At 47.8% G+C, this 20647-nt stretch overlaps 2 protein-coding genes across 6 annotated transcripts in view; one reads left to right on the top strand and one right to left on the bottom strand.

Annotated features, from left to right (window-relative positions):
* Positions 1–20647, top strand: part of CTPS2 (CTP synthase 2) — a 130392-nt gene that overhangs the window by 63745 nt on the left and 46000 nt on the right. For all 5 annotated transcript variants that reach the window (XM_021080709.1, XM_021080706.1, XM_021080708.1 and 2 more), the window contains one exon: positions 20348–20444. In XM_021080709.1, coding sequence (XP_020936368.1) covers positions 20348–20444 — 97 coding nt within the window. The remainder of the gene's footprint in view (positions 1–20347; positions 20445–20647) is intronic.
* Positions 3174–9776, bottom strand: S100G (S100 calcium binding protein G; the record flags this gene model as incomplete). The annotated part of the gene is given in 3 exon segments (NM_214140.2): positions 3174–3425; positions 8532–8675; positions 9733–9776. Coding segments are annotated over 2 exon segments (240 nt in total). The 3' UTR covers positions 3174–3320.

Raw genomic sequence — 20647 nt, 5'->3', positions numbered from 1 at the left:
TGACTTGGTTTTCAGAGTTTCTCCCATGTCTGCTGTTTCTTAGAAAATAACCAACTTAAAAGAATTAATATACCGAAGACGTATTTGAACGTGGCACATTCTGCTCCCCCACGTGGTGAACAAGTTGGGAGGGGGCCGCGTGCCCACCTCCGAGTGCCTTCAAGCACACAGTCGAAGCTCCTGGGAAAATGACAGCAGCCCCCTTGACTGACACACACTTTGTCATTTGTTAGGTTAAAAAAATATGACTCAGAGGTAGTGCTTTTCAGGCAGTGATTCTCAACTGGACGGGGAGGCCATAGAGAATCTTTGGGAGGCTTACGTCGTGTGAAACTATGCAATATGCTCATTTCCCACATTTTCGAAAGTGGAAGTAACCCCAGAGCTTTCGGATGTCAATGACAGAAAGTAAAGTGTGGCAATTTTGGCTCTAGAGCATTGAGTTTAAAAGATTTCAGGAGTTCCCGTCGTGGCGCAGTGGTTAACGAATCCGACTAGGAACCATGAGGTTGCGGGTTCGATCCCTGCCCTTGCTCAGTGGGTTAGAGATCCGGCGTTGCCGTGAGCTGTGGTGTAGGTCGCAGACACGGCTCGGATCCCGCGTTGCTGTGGCTCTGGCGTAGGCCGGTGGCTACAGCTCCGATTCGACCCCTAGCCTGGGAACCTCCATGTGCCGCGGGAGCGGCCCAGGAAATAGCAACAACAACAACAACAACAAAGACAAAAAGATTAAAAAAAGAAAAAAAAAAAAAAAAAAAGATTTCAGTTGTTTGAAGATCGCTCAAAGGTATGGGATATTGCTCCCCATGTTACCTGAAAATGGGGTTCGCCTCTTGGTGGGTGTCAAGCCAAAAGACACAGCCAAGCCAGAGAATAGGAGAAGGAAAGATGTATCATTCCTTGCAGCAAGTAAGGAGAACACTGGGTATCTTGGCCAAAGCAGTGTCACCTGAACAGCAAAATTGGGGAAGTTTTAAGCTAAGGGTTACATGCTTTTCATGGAAGGGGTTGGACAGAGTCTAAGCTTTAGTTGATTGAAGTCACAAAGGTCAGAAAAGGTCACCATCACCACCCCTTAGGTTCTAGTTGATCTGGTGGTTAGTGCTTCAGGCTAATCTTTACCATTGAAACAGAACTGGAAGTCTTGTGTGTGTGTGTGTGTGTGTGTCTTTTGTCTTTTTAGGGCCGCACCTGTGGCATATGCAGGTTCCCAGGCTAGGGATCGAATTGGAGCTGTTGCCGCCGGCCTACACCACAGCCACAGCCATGCCAGATCCAAGCCACATCTGGGACCCACACCACAACTCATGGCAGTGCCAGATCCTTGACTCACTGAGCAAGGCCAGGGATCGAACCCATGTCCTTGTGGATGCTAGTGGGGTTCGCTAACCACTAAGCCATGATGGGCACTCCCAGAACTGGAAGTCTTTACAGGGGATATATTACCTTTGCTACCACTTACTTCTCATGCCTGATTCAGTCATTTATTCTGCATTCTTTTGTTACTTTAAGATTATTAATTACAAGAGTTCCCCTCATGGCTCAGTGGAAACAAATCTGACTAGCATCGATGAGGACGGGAGTTCGATCCCTGGCCTTGCTCAGTGGGTTAAGGATCCAGTGTTGCCATAGCTGTGGTGTAGGCCACAGATGTGGCTCAGATCTGGCATTGCTGTGGCTGTGGTTTAGGCTGGTAGCTACGGCTCCGATTCGACCCCTGGCCTGGGAACCTCCCTATGCCGCAGGTGCGGCCCTAAAAAAACCAAAAAAAAAAAAAAAAAAAAAAAAGGTGATTAATTACTGAGACCTGTTCAAGGACAAGCATTGCGGCCAGGCTTGGATCACAAAGTGGCTTAGGCCCAGAATGGCTTCTCCTCTGTCAAGAAAGCCATGCCTGGTTTTTACTCTATCTGCTTACACCCAGGGGGTTAAAACTGCTTTTGAGCGGATGGTGTTGGGTCCAAAAAAAATCTTACTTCATGTCGAAAGCACCAGTATGCACACAGTACATAAACAGATGTACACATAATATATATGTGGAATTAAAATTTCATTGGAGGGGCGATTGGGGAAAAAATGTTTAGCCAGGCTCATTAGGAGGGGCTCATGAATGCAAGTGTTGAGAGACGCTGTGGGAAGGGAGTGTGCGCAGCCTTGATGATTTGTGGCGATTTCTTCTTGTTTTGTTTTGGTTTTTTTTTGTCTTTTTAGGGCGCACCCTTGGCATATGGAGGTTCCCAGGCTAGGGGTCAAGTCAGAGCTTCAGCTGCGGCCTACACCACAGCCACAGCAACGTGGGATCCGTGCCGCATCTGTGACCACATCTCACGGCAATGGCAGATCCTTGACCCACTGAGTGAGGCCAGGGATCGAACCCGCAATCTCATGGTTTCCAGTCGGATTCGTTTCCCCTGCGCCACGACGGGAACTCCTGATTTGTGGCTATTTCTGAGGAGAGGAGAGTGGCGGTCAGGATCAAGACCTGGCTTCCAGGGCACCGCTCTGGTGGCCTGGTGCGGCCAACTTGGATGAACTCGACTTTGCCATTTTAACTATCTGATAAGGGGTAGAAGAACGGCACTCTTGTCTCTCCCCGCCACCCCCTCCCCAGCTGGACCCAACTAATGGCCCTTGAGGGCACGCTGTTAATCGGATCCTGAGACTCTGAGCAGCCCCAGAGCTGGAGGGCCCTGTCTCCTGTCCTGCAGCACATACCAGAACCAAGGCCGCCCCTCAGTAATGGAGCAGAACTGACCCTTGGTCCCAGATTCCTTCTGCTCCCCTAAAGGGTCACTGATCCCAAAGGCAAAGCTGGTGCCGAGAGATGACTTTAAAGCCAAGTGTCCCATGAAGCCTGTTTCTCACCGGCCGTTGCCTACAGTGAAATACGAGTCCACGCTGGGGTTGACGTGAGCCCTGCATGGCTGCGGAGGGAGAGCAGGGAGCGGGTTGTTTGGGAGCGGGTTGTTCTGGTGGATGGGTGGAAGGAGGGCCTTGGTTTGACTCATCAGAATTCTCTCCAAGTTTCCACCACCATCATTAGGGTCTCGGTCAAGATCGTGAAACTATTCTGGGCCTTTTTTTTTTTTTTCTTTATAAATCTAGAAATTCGATGTATCAAATTAAACGTACATTCTCTGGTAAGGCACAGGGGTCAGTACTCGACAAGGTGAGACGTGTCTAAGGAGTTCTTTATTAATTAGACCTCACTGCTGGATCATTAGAATCACCGAGAATTCAGCAGAGACATGGGTGGTTTTGTACAGAGCAGGGCCGCATCCCTTCCAGTCCTTAAAATGGGACTGTTGCGTGTTTTTCCTTCACTGGGATATCTTTTTCACTAACACCTGGAATTCTTCAAAACTAACTTCTCCATCTCCATTCTTGTCCAGTTCCTGAAAGAGGTCATCTAGGGTTCTCGGACCCTGGTTTTAGACAAAAAGGATAAAAGAGAGGAGAGAAAATGAATCAGTTACTGCAGCACATGCTTCGAAATGAGACCTGGGTCTGTGTTTTAAGAAGGCAACGAGTTTTCAGTCACATGTTACATGAGAGGTGAAAAGCCACCGTTAGTTGTAGTATTGCTCCGGGTCATGGAACTGGCTACCCCTTAAAAGAAAAAAAGCCTATATCCTATATTTATTATTTTAAAATTGATAATGTGGGAGTTCCCGTCGTGGCGCAGCAGAAATGAATCCGACTAGGAAGCATGAGGTTGTGGGTTCAATCCCTGGCCTCACTCCATGGTTAAGGATCCGGCGTTGCCGTGAGCTGTGGTGTGGATTGCAGATGCGGCTTGATCTGATGTTGCTGTGGCTGTGGTGTAGGCTGGCAGCAGCAGCTCTGATTGGACCCCTAGCCTGGGAACCTCTATATGCTGCGGGTGCGGCCCTAAAAAGCAAAAATAAATAAGATGAAATAAAATAGATAATGTGTATTTTAAAATAATTTGATTTCCTAGGTAATCTGAATCTGAATTCTTTCGAGAAGGCCCAGGGCTTCCTTCACTTGACTGCCAGGGCCCCGGCCCAAGGTTTCCCTGGGAGCTGCTTTGGCATCTTGCTCCAGGTCTGGGCGGCCTGTGACCTATACTGCCGCTGGCCAGCACCCCCCACGCCAAGGCGTTTCCTTAGCCTGTGCGGTTCCCCCAGCTGCCCCGTGGGGTAGATCCACTTTACTGATGAAGAAACTGAGACAGCTGCTGACTTGCCCCAGGGCCCCCAGTCAGTAAGTAGAGGGTTTGGGGTTCAAACAATGACTCTAGAGCTCAACTCCTAAATTAGCAACCACCCCGGTTTTCCCCAGGCCCTGGGTTGCCGCCCGCGTCTATGCAATGCAAGATTACTTTGCCAACCTGTGTTTTGACCCCTAAGATTCCTGCACGGACACTTAAGCACTTCGCTCTGATGGCCACCATGCAGAATCACCAGCTGGGCTTGCTGACCTTACTCAACATTGATAGGCAGCCCTACTCCCAGATTTCTGATGCCCCGGGCTTGGAGTGAGACCCGAGAATCTGTATTTCCAACAGCTTCCTGGGTGGTGTTGATGCTGCTGGTCTGGGACTGAGCACTCAGAGAGCCACTGCTTGTTACATCAGATCCCGTTCAGCCTGACTCCCTTGTGACTGACGTTCCTGTAATGACCTAAGCAGACTTGATTTTTTTTTTTTTTTTTTTTTTTTTTGGTCTTTTTGCCTTTTCTAGGGCCACCCCCGCGGCATATGGAGGTTCCCAGGCTAGGGGTCGAATTGAATCTACGCCAGAGCCACAGCAATTCGGGATCCAAGCCGCATCTGCAACCTACACCACAGCTCACGGCAACGCCGGATCCTTAACCCACTGAGCGAGACCAGGGATCGAACCCGCGACCTCATGATTCCTAGTCGGATTCGTTTACCACTGAGCCACAAAGGGAACTCCCAAGCAGACTTGATTTCTGTCTCTGCTGTAGGGGCGGGAGAATTGTCCTTCCCTTCTAGGTTCTGTGGCTGGTCTTTTAATTACATTGACGTAAGACAGAGTAACAGGAGAAAAATTGAATTACGTACAGTGTACTCCATACAAATATGAGGCCCAAAGGACAGCCAGGTAACTGAGGCTTGAGTAACATCCTGAGCTAAGGATACAGGGGAAGGAAGGCCATTCACAGGAAGGCAGGCATGTTTGGAAAACAGAAGTTCGGCCTGTTAGACACATTTCTTAGGAAAAAAAGGAATCTAGCAAAAGCTCTTCCTGGTACAGGCTCCCCTTTGCAATGGTAATTTAGGCAGTTGAGTGGAAAGAAAAGAGCTTTCCCTGAATCTTCTGAGTTTTGATTGCTTTTGGTTCAAAGTATCTTCATGCTGAAGTGGCATTTCTCTGGGAGACTCGTTCTGAGCCCCTTCGCTGCCGTAAAATTCAAGTCTTAAAATTGTTATAACTGACTTTCACATAAGGAGTCACTGTGGCAAAAGAGTACCTAGGAAACCTACCGAAACAACAGTTTAGTTTATAAATCAGCTTCAAATATTTTTTTTTAGTAGTTCCCCTTTGAGGCCAGGGATTGAACCCGCAACCTCATGGTTCCTAGTTGGATTCGTTTCCGCTGTGCCACAACGGGAACTCCTACATCAAGGTACCTTTTAACCTCTAAGATTCCTGCAAAGATACTCGGCACTTGGCCTATGTTCACAAGACCAGACTGTAAGTTAGTTATTTATTCAGCATCTGTGTTGCAAATACCAAGCACTGTTTTCCTGAAGCATTTGCTAGATTCTTTTTTTTTTTTTTTGTATTCTCATTTGTTAAAGATATTATGCGGTTTTAAGAAATATTGGCTTGAACTAGTTTATCATATCTAACAAAAGAAATTATATGCCTCCCTATCATATGCGAAGTATCTCTGTGACTTTTAATTTCTCTAAGACTCTAGTGAGCATAGTCTTCAGCAATAATTATATTACAACTATCAACTGCCAACTACTCTTTACTCGCCCAAGGCTGAAATACATTTCTCAACAACAGAGGTAGCTGTATAGTGAACACATATTGTCATATGTGTCGTATTGTAATTCCAAGTTGTCTTATACTGAAATCAATGCTGTTTAAGGAAGGACACTTTTTTTTTTTAATTTTAAGGACTGAGAAGGCAGCAATTTTTTGGTCCCCATTTGCTAGATTCTAAACCATACAAGGTGATGATGTACGAAGAATATAGCTCAGGAAACCTTAGAAATCCGTATGGAAATATAGTCAGTACATGACTTGGTGAAAGCTGTTAAACTTTTCAAAACTTACCGTTAGTCTTCCTCCCTTTATCCAAATTATGTCGTATATGCTTTTTACAGAAAATACATAAAATACAGAAAAGTTCACCAATCTTACCTTTTAAAACAACGTATCAGATTATTTTTCTTCTTTTTTTTTTTTTTTTTTGTCCTTCTGTCTTTTCTAGGGCTGCACCTGCAGCATATGGAGGTTCCCAGGCCAGGGGTCTCATTGGAGCTGTAGTTGCTGGCCTACGCCAGAGCCACAGCAACGCGGGACCCGAGCCGCGTCTGTGACCTACACCATAGCTCACAGCAACGCTGGATCCTTAACCCACTGAGCAAGGCCAGGGATCGAACCCGCAACCTCATGGTTCCTAGTCGGATTCATTAACTGCTGAGCCATTCCAGGAACTCCTATTTTTCTTCTTTTGATTATTTTGTATTATTCCTACTATTATTATTTTTATTCCTTTCAGAGAAATTTAAGAGTTTTTTTTTTTTAAAAGAGTTGAATCTTTCTCAGAAACATTTGTAATTTTTATTTTTTTAGGGGGCCGTACTTGCAGCATGTGGAAGTTCCCAGGCCAGGGATCAAACCCATGTCACAGCAGTGACCTGAGCCACAGCAGTGACAATGCCAGATCCTTAACCTACTAGGTCATGAGGTAGCCCCAGAAACATTTGTTTTTATTTTTAGTTAAGAAGTCTCTTTTTTCTGCTAGTGGCTTTCACTTTTTAAAAGTTATCATATATTTTACCTCTAAGAAAATATCAATTATTAGATCATGGAATTCAGCTACTTCTCTTTTTAGTACTAAAAATAAACCTCAGGGAAATGCTATAAAATTTGGTTGTGATGATTGTTGTACAACTATAAATGTAATAAGATTCATTGAGAAAAAAATAAAATAAAAACAAACCTCAGGAGTTGCTGATGACTCAGTGGGTTAAGGATGTGGCGTCGGTACTGCTGTGGCTTCATTTGCTTCTGTGGCTCGAGTTGGATCCCTGGCCCAGGAATTTCCATATACCATGAGCATGGCAAACAAAACAAAACCAAACCTCTGAAACCCTAAAACAGAAACCTCAACAACTAAAACCAGAAACCTTCTCACATGTCATATTGGCAGAAGGGACATTTCTGGTTAAAACCTGAGAACTAAATTCTTAAGTTAGAGCTAAATAGGAGTTCCCGTCGTGGCTCAGTGGTTAACGAATCCGACTAAGAACCATGACGTTGCGGGTTTGATCCCTGGCCTCACTCAGTGGGTTAAGGATCCGGCGTTGGCACGAGCTGTGGTGTAGGTTGCAGGCGCGGCTCGCATCTGGTGTTGCTGTGGCTCTGGTGTAGGCCGGCGGCTACAGCTCCGATTGGACCCCTAGCCTAGGAACCTCCATATGCCGAGGGTGTGGCCCTAGAAAATACAAAAAGACAAAAAAAAAAAAAAAAAAAAAAAAGAGCTAAATAGCAGGCAAGTCAAATGTAACAGTTTGTCTTGCACAGTCACTTGCACTTTGAAGATGATTTTTAGTTCCAACAGAACGAAGTGTATTGGAACAAAGATACTCAGCCTTTCCCTCGTCCTTGTTACCTCTAGATGCATTTTGATCTTGGCAACTCTGGGATGGTTTTGCTGAGAAACTTTATGGCTAAGTCTAAGGAAATGTAGTCCTTTCCTCAAAGTTGTTTAGCAGTGCATGGTTGCTCATTAACACAAATTTAGGCGCTTAACACAAATGAACACAAACGTAAATGCTTTTGAAATAGAAATGGGTGTTGCCAGGGGGCAATTTATCAGCTTGAAGCTGGTTTTCTTAACAGACTGCCACGTAAGTGCGGGTCTAGTTGAGAGATCCTACCTATAACGGAGAAGCACGTCCAAGTTCAACTCCTGTAATTTTGCAGCCTCTTTGTTTTCCTAAAGCCTGGCACAGAGGTGCTGAGTCCAGGCTGGAGGCCCTGGCGTGTGTGCTTAGCGACCTGCCGGTCTTCCAGGCCTAGCTTGGTCACAGCAGGATCTTCCGTTTGCTCGGGTCAAGGCTGTGGGTGATAGAAGGCGTAGCCCGTGCTTTCTAGAAGCTTGCCATCTGAAGCGTGGATGCACACATTCAAGTGCCCTCCCTCAGGGGCTGCTGGCGCCTTGGCTGCTGGGTGCTCGGCCCCAGATGGAGCTCCGATCCGTATCACAGACCTCAGTCTCCGGGCATCCTTCCCTCTCCCGCCCCTCTCCCCCCGCCCCCCCATCACCACCTGCCCGCAGGCTCTGTGCTTGGCACTCACTTTCAGTAAACTGGGGAATTCAGCCTGAATCAGTTGCTTCAGCTCCTCCTTCGACAGCTGGTTTGGATCCCCTTCTTTGGCTGCATATTTTTCAAAAATGCTCTTCAGTTCTGCAGGAGACTTTTGGGCACTCATTTTGGTGTCCTGTAAATGGAGAAAGACATGAACTTACCAAAAAGCCGAAGTGGGGTTTTATACTTATCATTGCCAGCGGGAGGTGAGTGCGTTGGCGGGGAGGGGGGGTGCTGTTTCCCTGGCACAGGTGAGAGAGAATAAAGAAAAGGGGAGGGTGAGGATAAAGAGGAGAAGGAGAGAAGGGGCGGGGAACTGTGGGAACGACAATGCACCAGTGACTGCTCACACCTTTTTTTTTTTTTTTTTTTTTTTTCCAGTCTTTTTAAGGCTGCATCCATGGCATATGGAAGTTCCCGGGCTAGGGGTTGAATCAGAGCTGTAGCCGCCGGCCTACACCACAGCCACGTTGGATCCGAGCTGAGTCTGCCATCTACACCACAGCTCAAGGCAATGCCAGATCCTTAACCTACTGAGTGAGGCCAGGGAATGAAGCCCCCTCTTGCTGGATACTGGTCGGGGTGATTACCACCGAGCCACAGTGGGAACTCCTGCTAACATCTTTAAAAAAAAAAAAAAAAAATCTTAGGAGTTCCTTTTGTGGCTGAGCAGGTTAAGAACCTGACTAGTATCCATGAGGATTCGGGTTCGATCCCTGGCCTCGCTCAGTGGGTTAAGGGGCCGGCGTGGCCTTGAGCTGGGGTGTAGATGGCAGACTCGGCTCGGATCCAGCGTGGCTGTGGTGTAAGCTGGCAGCTGCAGCTCAGATTCGACCCCTAGCCTGGGAACTTCATATGTCCCAGGTACAGCTGTAAAAAGACAAAGAAATATACATATATTTAAAATAGAAGAATCATCTTAGATAGTACATTCAGTGTCTGTTCTTCGAGTACATCTGTTAGAAGAGAGTCTCTGGCGCCAAACGCTTTTACTAGTAACTTGGACATTCTTCACTTTTCATGTACGTGCTCTGCACTCTGTAGGCTGTGGTCTTAAAGAAACTCGACCACAGCTTCTAGCCTCTGAAGTTACCGGTGACGTTTTTAGATGGCACAAACCCACTTTGTTCTTTCCCACCGTTCTGAAAGGCAGCTGGAGGAGGTGCGGGTAGCACTCAAATCCCACTTACCTGGTCGTCCAGTCGTGCGGCAGCTGAAAGAATCAAATAGGAGTGTAAGGAGCTGAGCAGGATCCTGCGACTTTTATAGTCTTTGCAGACACACCACCCTGATTATGAAATTTTCCTTTTGTTTGCCATTTAAGGGTAATTATTAATGATTTTTGAAACCTAAGCTTAAGACTGCATGAACTTCATAATTAAGGGCAAGATCCAATAAAGGGTCACCTCCCCAGTTGCTTAATGGGTCAGAGTCTCAAGAGTCAGTTTGCATTCTTTACCCCTTAGATTATATTTTCCTTCCAATATGGAATTAGCATATTTGCTCACTGTTGATGGTTCAGAAAGCTCAAATATGGAGGGCTGGGTCTTTCAGTTTAGTTGCATATTTAGGCTTGAAAAAAATAATTTTCTTCCCATCAAGAAAAAAAAGGCTGAAATAGATGATCAAATACTACACAGCTTTAAAAATTTCCATATAGCTTTTTTACAGAAAAATTTTTTTTTCGTCTTTTTGTCTTTTTAGAGCCACACCCACAGCATATGGAGGTTCCCAGGCTAGGGGTCGAATCGGAGCTGTAGCCACCAGCCTACACCATAGCCACAGCAATGCCAGATCCGAGCCACGTTTGCGACTTATACCACAGCTCAACAGCAAAGCTGGATCCTTAACCTATAATCGAGGCCAGGGATCAAACCCACAACCTCATGGTTCCTAGTCAGATTGGTTAACCACTGAGCCACGACGGGAACTCCAAAAATTGCCATATAGCTTTTGAAGTCCTTCTGATGTTTTGTACTTCTTCGGTACTTAAATATTTGGATAACTAAATGAATGAATAAAGTATCATTGGGAAGCAGGTTTAAGAAGTGAGGGGAAGATGCACGGTAATTTGTGGCTTTATGTGGCAAAGCAAGACGGCCAAGTCGCATGGTCATTTTTCAACTTCTTCATTATTTGTTCTTCCCATATGTACTTTTTATTCCTTATTGCTTTTTCTTGCCAAATCTATTTTGTTAATCATTCTAAAAACCTGTGAAAGTACTTGACTGACTTTTATTCCGTTGGAAATACTTCAAACTTTTGGAACTGCCAGCATTTAAAATTGGAGACTAAATTTATTTCTCTTGAAAAGAGTTCCATGAAAGAATTAGGACATTTCCAGGGAACATTGATCCAATGCTGACTATAACTCCCCAGAAGGGGTTCCAGGTGAACTTTAAAGCACTCATCAACAGCTTTTATTTTTATTTTATTTTATTTTTGGTCTTTATTTTTTCAGGGCCTCACCCGTGACATATGGAGGTTCCCAGGCTAGGGAGCTGTAGCTGCTGTCCATCGCCACAGCCACAGCCACGCCAGATCCACCTGCACCACAGCTCATGGCAACACCAGATCCTTAACCCACTGAGCAAGGTCAGAGATCAAACCCGTGTCCTCATGGATACTAGTTGGGTTTGTTACAGCTGAGTCACAATGGGAACTCCATCAGTAGCTTTTAAACACTCGTACGTGTCCACACCATTTTGTTTTTTGGCTGCGCCAGTGGCATGAGGCAGTTCCTGGGCCAGGGATCAAACCTGTGCCCAAGTAGTGACCTGAGCCACAGCAGTGATACCACTGGGTCCTTAACCTGCTGAGCCACTGGGGAACTCCCACATCCACACTTTTTATGGACCTTTTATATTTTTATTTAATTTTCTATAACCTTTCATTATATTACGTACAAATTCAGGACTAAAATATTGACTGTATTTCTCTCTGATGTTTTTCGGTTCTAAAATTCCAAGTTGTTATTTACTTTGGAGAGCAAATGTGAAATCTTAGATATAGAGTTCCTTAAAAGCTCTCATCGATCCTGAGCCCTGACAGTTGCCTGCACCTCAGCTGTCTTGTCTATGTTATTCTCACTTTTATTGCAGATTATTTAACTTTGATATGCATCAGTACTGACTAGGTATGAACTCACTTTTTAAAGTAAAGATAGGCATTTTGCTTTTAGTTGTAAAATTTTATAGAAAAGCATTCTGTTTTTGGCAATGTCTTTTGATCAAGATTTTAGAGAACTTCTTGTGTTTTTAGATTTATGCTCTGTTTAATCTGAGAGAAAGGAAGCTTTTGTTGAAGTCATAACAAGAAATATCTTTTTCCTCCAACACCTTTTTTTTTTTTTTTTTTTTTTTTTTTCTATTTTAGGACCACACCCGTGGCATATGGAGGTTCCCAGGCTAGGGGTCTAATTGAAGCTGCTGCCGTCAGCCTACACCACAGCCACAGCAATGCCAGATCCTTAACCCACCGGGCAAGGCCAGGGATGGAACCCGCATTCTCATGGATGCTAGTCAGTTTCCTTTCTACTGAGCCACGATGGGAACTCCCCTCCAACACCTTTTAAAAAAAATTTCAGGGGTTCCCATCATGGCGCAGCGGAAACGAATCTAACTAGGAACCATGAGGTTGAGGGTTCGATCCCTGGCCTCGCTTGATGGGTTGAGGATCCGGCATTGCCATGAGCCGTGGTGTAGGTCGCAGATGCAGCTGGGATCTGGCCTTGCTCTGGCTCTGGCGTAGGCCATCGGCTACAGCTCCGATTCGACCCCTAGCCTGGGAACCTCTGTGTGCCATGGGTGCGGCCCTAGAAGAAACATTAAAAAAAAAAAATTGTTTTTTTCAAATCTACAGGAAAGTTGCAGGAAAAGTCAATGAATACTGACCCACCTTTTGCCTAGATTCACTAATCGCTAACATTTCCACGTTTGCTTTCTCTCTCTATGGACAGACTTCCACCCCCCATTTGAGAATCAGTTACAGACATTCAAACACGTCCCCCTAAATAGCTCAGCATCTTATCTTCTAAGGACAAGGACATTCTCCTACACAACCATTATGCCGTTATCACAGCCCGTGTTCAAATCTCCCCAGTTGTGAAATAGCATCTTAAATCACCTGTTCTCTCAAATTAACCACTGGTGAGCTGAGATCAACACAGCAGTTGTTTTATTTCTTGCCTGTTTTGAAGAAACGATTTTAATTGGTATATATCATCTTAATAACAATGTAATATATAACTGTATGCTTTTAATAAGTCTATGTTATATGCCATGTGTTATATATAACACATGACATATATTGTATATGTGACACCTGTGTGAGCGCGTGTGTATATAAAATTACTGCCAAGAAACACATGTGAAACAGTAGTGGTTAACAGTCTTTTAGGCCACTCGTTTCCAGTTCGAGGGCTGACCTCCGATTAAAACAGGCCATGTGCTGCTTGTTGTCAGAAGTTAGGCTGTGGTACATGCTAGCTGAAGTGGAAAAACACCCTGTCTGTCTTCTTAGATTTTCACTTACTCACATCTGGCAGTCACATCTCTCGTCTCTTATTTTTCTTGTTACCTGTAGACTCGGGCGTGCCGTGGGAAACACAAAATCCGCCAATAGATATTCTCATGAAACATTAACTACAAATAGTTGGAAATGGGCGATAAATACAGGGCGTGTTCAAAAGAGTGCATTTTGAAACCAGAGAAGGGGAAAAAATGACCTGTACCAGATTGGTAATGGAAAAAAAGGAGAGGCAAAGGTTCTTTCACCTCGCTGGTCAATTGCTTGATCTTTGGACAGACTTCAGTTTTTCCTAGGAAAGCCAAGAGTCATTTATTTGACAAGCTCAGGGTACCACAGGCCTCCCTGGCCGGTCACGCTTCTCGAACCACAGCAGCCGTGCCTCGAAAAGCACCTGGGGAAGAGGGTGCAGTGTCCGCAGCCAGGCCCTGCGGAGCCAAATGGATGTCAGATGCCGTCTGTGGCTTCATGTTGTCGTTGATGCTGAGCTTCCAGAGAGATCCTGACTGCTTAAGCGCTGCTCTCCCTAAAAGGGACCCCCCTCCCCACCAAGGTCACTTTCTTCTGCCCCCCGGGGGCGCCTGAGTTTGCAGGGCCTCCTAACTGTACCCGCGCCTCCTGCAGGCTGCTGCTCCCTGTGGGCGGTGCGCTGCACCCAGCCTGTCACCTCCAGAAACCCTACAGCACCCCTGCGAAGTGGATGCTGCTGTCACCTCCCGTCTATAGAGACGGTCAGGGACCCATTCAGTCACATCATTGGGGAGTGGCAGAGCCGGGGCCCAAATGCAGGGCCAGCCTGCACCCTCAGCCACCAGGCCTCCTGCCTCGTCCCGGGAGCAGGGCTTCTGTGAGGAGAGCTGGCCCACGGGAGTGTGAGGCCCAGAGGCAGGACAGACATGGGTGTCCCGGCCATGCCTGAGGTGTATGAATGTTCTTTTCTTGATAGAAATAACATCGACCTTCTCTTACTGGTGGAAAAAAACCAAATTTAAAAAAACAAGGAGGAGTTCCCGTTGTGGTGCAGCAGAAACGAATCCGACTAGGAACCATGTGGTGGCGGGTTCGATCCCTGGCCTTGCTCAGTGGGTTAAGGATCTGGCGTTGCTGTGGCTGTGGTGTAGGCCGGCAGCTGTAGCTCCGATTGGACTCCTAGCCTGGGACGCTCCATATGCCACAGGTGTGGCCCTAAAAAGCAAAAACAAACAAAAAACAAAAGCAAGGAAATGTATGCGTATCTGTAGGACCGCTCAGTGCTTTCACCATTGTGGGTTCCGTCCTTGCGCTGCCCCTGTGCTGCAGGTCAGGAACACAGGGAAAGAAGGGCCCTGCATCAGCTGAGGTGGGCCCCGCTTCCCCCCCAACCCTGCACCTTGGTTTCAGAGACCCTCCCCTCCTCTTAGGCCCAGCGACCAGTCCTTCGGTCCCCTCTGTTAGGTTTTGATTAAAATCCAGGGAGATTCAACGACGGACACGTGTTCCCAGCCTGCCACTGTGCCGGACCCTGGTGCAGCTGGAGATGATGTAGTCGTCGTGCGTGAGGAGCCCCGGGTTTAGTTTCTGAGAGGAGGTGCGTAGGTGGAAGAATGGACGTTAAAGCTGTCCACGACATTTTTTCTTTTTTTTGTCTTTTTGCCTTTTGGGCCGCACCCGCGGCACATGGAGGTTCCCAGGCTAGGGGTCGAATTGGAGCTCTAGCCACTGGCCTACACCACAGCCACAGCAACTCGGGATCTGAGCTGCATCTGCGACCTACACCACGGCTCACAGCCTTGCCGGATCGTTAACCCACTGAGCAAGGCCAGGGATCAAACCCGCAACCTCATGGTTCCTAGTCGGATTTGTTAACCACTGCACCACAAAGGGAACTCCTCAAAGCTGCACACAATAAAGGACTGTATTAGTCTCCTACCTCTGCCGTACCAGAGACCCACCAACCCAGTGACAGATTATTTTCTTACAGGCCTGGAGCTCAGAAGTGGGTCAGCAGGGCTGCATTTCTGCTGGCCGTGCCAGAGCAGAATCTGTGTCTTTGCCTGGTGTAGCTTCTAGAGACTGTCCGCCCTTTCCTTCAGCTTCCAAGCCTCTTCTGTTCTCACTCCTGCTCGCTCTGACCTCTGCTGCGTTGTCACATCTCCACCTCGGATTCTGACCCTCTGCTTCCTCTTCTGAAGACCCTCTGGTTGCATTGGGAGTTCCCGTCGTGGCACAGTGGTTAACGAATCCAAGTAGGAACCATGAGGTTGCGGGTTCGATCCCTGGCTTCGCTCAGTGGGTTAGGGATCTGGTGTTGCCGTGAGCTGTGGTGTAGGTTGCAGACGCAGCTCAGATCCAGCATTGCTGTGGCTCTGGTGTAGGCCTTTGGCTACAGCTCCGATTCAAACCCTAGTCTGGGAACCTCCATATGCCACGGGAGCAGCCAAGAAATGGCGAAAAACAAACAAGCAAAACCTCCTCTGGTTGCATTGGGTCCAACCTGATGAGCCCCAGATAATCTTCCCATTGCCAGAGCCTTCATTTGAGCAGGACTGGGACATCTTCGGGGGGCCGTTATTTAACTTACCTCCTATTGAAAACGAGTTTCCGTGGTGTGGGTCATTTGTTTGGTCGGGTGAGCATAGCAGTGGCACTGAGTCCGGGGCAGTCAGGAGAACTGGGGGTGCCCCTAAGTCTCGAGCGCTGTCTCAGGGCCAGGAGTGGAGAGGCACTATGTGTGTGGTGGGATTGAGGGGACAGGAGCAGAGGCGCCTTCGGCCGTGGAACCTTCTAGCTGAGGGAGAAAGCACGGGTTAGCGTGTGTAGGGGGAGCATAGACGGTTCCTGAACGAGGCGGATCCTGAGCGCTGCGAGGGAGGGTTTAGACTTAATCTGCGGTGACAGAGGCCCCTGTAGCTGGCCAGCCGTGTGCCACAGTATTGGGTGACATAATAGTGATAGAAACTGGGTTCATACTTTGTGCTCAACTTGATTAGGACTCGTAGAGCATCCACATCAGAAGCAGCACTTGAGGAATATCCTAGACCGTCTCCAGGAATCTCTGTGTGCGTGTCGCCTAAGAGATGGGACGTGGTATGCTGGGGGGCTCCGCTTCCCTAGGGTCCCCAGATGCAGTGCCCCCAGTCCAGGGACAGGAGGGAAGCTGGTGTGACGAGGCTCCTCCGTCAGAAAGGGCAGAGGCTCCCGCTCCCTGCCGCGGGGCCATTGGAGAATTTCGTCTTTGATAAGAGAACCCGACTCCCGTCGCCTGTTGAGGGGACGCCTGACGTCTTGAACCCATTGCACCGTAATCGTGGGCCGCAGAAACTTTGGCAAAGGTTAATTAGGGCCGTGTTTATCCTTACGTGGTGCTTTTACATCTCCTAAAGCGTTATCACCACCCATATTCGTTACTTATTGATCATTTTTTATTTTTCTTCTGCTCTGTGGCTTGGTTCCAAGAAAGGACAAGTCTGTAGTGGAGATCGGATGACAGCTTGTATTTAGGCAAAAGCAGACCGGGCTGAGGCGATTCTTTGGCCTTGGCAGAGGCATTTTCCTCTTCGATGCAAAAGCTATGGTATTTTGGAGCTGTGGCGATTGAAGCTTAGGCACACCTGAGGTTCTTTTCTTTAACCACGCCGCCGGCAAAGATAACAGTTAGCTTTTGAAACTGTGCTGTTCTCCTGTCACGGGCCTTTTGTGAAAGGAATGCCAGAACAGAGGCGTTCCCCCTCTTTTTGTTGCTGGATCAGACTGCTGGTAACCCGAGAGGCAGTCCTGTTGTCATCCTTAGAGTAGCAGGACCACCTGACCGCTCTGCAGGGGAGGTGGGTGGGCCAGGCTTGGCCGAAAAGGCCCCCCGTGTTCCCCGCCTTCCGCAGCCACCCGCTCCCAGCGTGTTTGGGTTCCACCAGCTGGCACCTGGCCTGGCCGTTCTTCCGCTGAGTGTGCAGTGGGCGTCTCTGGCTGAGGGCTCCTTGCTCCGCTTTGCTCCTTCCACCTCCATGCAGGGCACCATTCGGAGCTGGACAGCAGCTTCCCTCTGCTCCCCCGTCTCTGCCTCCGATGGTTTCCGTGCCAGCAGGCTTTAGTCAGAGCATCACCGTGGCTGTTCACCTTGGGATTCCTGTCTGTGCTATCATTTCAGGAGGGGGTCGTGTTTATTGCTTCGGCAACCAGCAGGGATAATGTGAATTCATACCCTAGTGGGAAAGCCTACACAATGGATTTCACTATTTGGGCCTTCAATTTGTGTTTTCGTTAAAGTAATATTATGTTTAAAGTCGAAAAAGCCAGCAGTTCCGAAAGGAAACTGCCGTAATGAAAAAATTCAGTAATCCCCCCCTCCTGTCTCCCACCCTCAACTCTTAGAGCTGTTTCTCCTGATCGTTCCCTCCAGGTTTCTAAATAATACTCTTCATATTGGCCTTTCGGGAATTTCCAGACGGCCCCTGTGTTGGAGGAGGAGTTAAGATCCTTAGGCAGCCCTGTGTCCACTGCCTGTAGCTTTGGAGATATTTCTTTTGGAAGTATTTTCTTGCCTTGGGTTTGTCGGGTTCATCCCAAGCAAGCAGTAAGGCACGTTTCCTGTTCTTGGTTGGGTCATTTGACTCCATTCTCAGTGGTTCATACCAGAACATTCCTTGAACTCCAAACATGCAACTGAACAAGCTGCATTAAAAGATTGTTCCTGCGTGGAAACCCCCAGTGCAGTAGGGAAGGGTGATTTGCAGCATCGCAGCCCACTTAAAGAAGAGAGCAGGGGAGTTGGCTGCGGTGGTCTTCCGAAAGGGCTGAGGTTGTCTTCAGCTGAGGGGGAAACTGAGGCTGTGCATAAACCCAGGACTTCTCACGAATCTGTGGCAGGTAGCATAGTCTTATCTGCCCTTTCTTGGAAACTACATAGGAGCGGAGCATTTACAAGCAGCTCAGCTTTCTGAGTTGGAAGCTGATGCCCTTTCTCACCTCACTCCCATAATACTTAATCTAGCCATAATCAGCCGACCGAGGGGTGTAGTCAAATTTTTTCTCTCCAGCCCTTCCACTCAGTGACTCTGGGGCCGCAGGGTTCAAATGGCTCAGAAGGTTCTTCTGGGGGCACTGATAAGATCTGACAAGTTCTTGGAAAATTCCAGTAGTCGTGGATTCCTATAGAGCAATATGCGGCAGTTAGGGTATAGAAAAAACAAGGAAAGAAAGGTTTTATGAGCGGAAACTTGAGCAATTCCATTAGAACAGGTTAACTCACCCACTGTACTCTGTTCTAACAACTTAAAAAAAAAAAAAAAAAAAGGTGAAACAGAAGCATGAGATTGTCAGGAACCAAACTGAGAAAGCAGAGCAATGGCCAGCAAGAACGGGCTTTTCATAAACATCACACGTTTCTGCATTTCCGTGGATTAATCTTAAATGGGAAATTATTTGCTCTGGGTTCATTCCATCATCGATGCATTCATTCAGTGCATACCCGACGCCGGTTCCGCGGTGCTCAGGGCTGGGACTGCCGTGGTGTGGAAGAGCACAAGGTGCCGGCGCTCTCAGGATTCACAGTCGTGCACAGAAAGCGCTCTACACGCACAAACTGAGGGCAGCACCGAGGTGGGGAAGGTGTTGATAGAGGACCCTGACTGCGCTCTGGCGTCAGGAAATAGCCACTCCCAGAGAAGAGCTTAATGTTAAGGAGGGTTTGGAGTTCCCGTCGGGGCGCAGTGGTTAACGAATCCGACTAGGAACCATGAGGTTGTGGGTTCGGTTCCTGGCCTTGCCCAGTGGGTTAAGGATCCGGCGTTGCCGTGAGCTGTGGTGTAGGTCGCAGGTACGGCTTGGATCCCGCATTGCTGTGGCTGTGGTGTAGGCCGGCGGCTACAGCTCTGATTCGACCCCTAGCCTGGGGACCTCCATGTGCGGAGGGAGTGGCCCTAAAAAGACAAAAAAAAAAAAAAAAAAAAAAAAGAAAAAGAAAAAAAAGGTGAAGGAGGGTTTAATTTAGAAAAGAGAGTAGGGGAGTGGGAGATTTTCCAAGTCCCCATAGTGGGCGGAAAAGAAGATGCCCCTGAGAAGCTGAGGGAAGGCTCGGTGACCAGAGCTCAGGGTGGGAAGGCAAAGGCATGGCAAGTGAGGCTGAAAAGCCAGGCTGGGCCAGGGCCCCACAGTCAAGGATTTCAAGCTGGAGAGAAATATCACCACCTCTGTGCCTGCAGCACGCGGGGTGGCAGGGGCCCTGTGAACACAGGGCTCAGCTCGCACCGTAAGCTCTGGCCGCAGCCTGATGAGGGGCTGTGGATGGATGCAGGATGTCGGGAGCAGATAAATGGATGGGACTTGATACACTGGATATTAGGGATGGGGAGAGGGAGAGATCCAGGGTGGTGCTTAGGTTTCTGACCTATCGAATGTGCTAGAATGGGTGATTTTTTTGGTCTTTTTGTCTTTTTAGGGCTGCACCCGCGGCATATGGAGGTTCCCAGGCTTGGGGTCGAAGGGGAGCTACAGCTACGCAGGATCCAAGCCGTGTCTATGACCTACACCACAGCTCAGGGCAATGCCAGATCCCCAACCCACTGAGCGAGGCCACGGATCGAACCGGCAACCTCATGGTTCCTAATCAGTTTCGTTAACCACTGAGCCGAGATGGGAACTCCGATTGATTTTTTTTTTTTTTTTAAAGGAATCCTTCTAAATGATTTTCTAGAAATAAGTACAGCCGGCCCTCTGAGTCCATGGGTTCGGCATTCATGAATACTGCCAGTGGACCGTCCTGTGCTGTTTTATATGAGGGATTGGAGCATCCGAGGATTTTGGTACCTGCAGGGGTCCTGGAACTCATCCCGCATGGATCCCAGGGGATGGCTGTCCTTTTGGTTTACTTTTCCAGAATGGACAGATTTGCCCGTGGAAAATCTTTGGGGAATGAAGTGGGCAGTAGGAGAGGGTTGTTATTATGGGTAAAGACCAAAGCAGAAGGTCCTAGAAGGCCAGAACTTGAAGTGTGAACATTGCCTGGAACTGACAGTTTGAGTAATGACAGGAGGAAGGTCATAAAGATGCTCCCGATACATTTTTTTTTTTTTTTTTACCTGTGATTTGAATGAAAGATGAGAAGCAGAGACGAAAAGGCAGCACACCGTGAGAAGTGTAGAAAAGCGTGACCGTAGTTGAATAGGAAAATGGGAAGAAACCATCAGATTTTATTGTTTAGGGAACATCCTTACCCAGTGAGCATTCCCCTAAAGGTCACGCTTGAATCTGGGGAAATGACATTTTTTACAAGATGGCAAAACCGGTCTTGTTTTGTTTTCTAAGGTGATTGACATGCCGGAACACAACCCTGGCAATTTGGGAGGAACGATGAGGCTGGGAATAAGAAGAACGGTTTTCAAAACTGAAAATTCAATATTAAGTAAGTGTCTCCGATGGTTTGTTTTATAACACAGTGCGTGTCGGGTGTCATTCGCATGACCGTACCAGCCACAGCCTGCCTGCCGTCCGTCTGTCCCCCTCTGTCCTGCCCTGCCAGCCTCTGCCCCTTCTCACTTGCTCCCCTGTGCCCTCCCTGGCTGGGCCTTCTGCTGCCCCACTCCTCTCCCTGGAAGCGCTGGTAGA

The sequence above is a fragment of the Sus scrofa genome, chromosome X (genome assembly GCF_000003025.6).
Source record: "Sus scrofa isolate TJ Tabasco breed Duroc chromosome X, Sscrofa11.1, whole genome shotgun sequence".
Taxonomy (NCBI): Eukaryota; Metazoa; Chordata; class Mammalia; order Artiodactyla; family Suidae; genus Sus; species Sus scrofa.
Note: the sequence above shows the minus strand (reverse complement) of the source record. Positions and strands in the feature narration are given on the sequence as shown.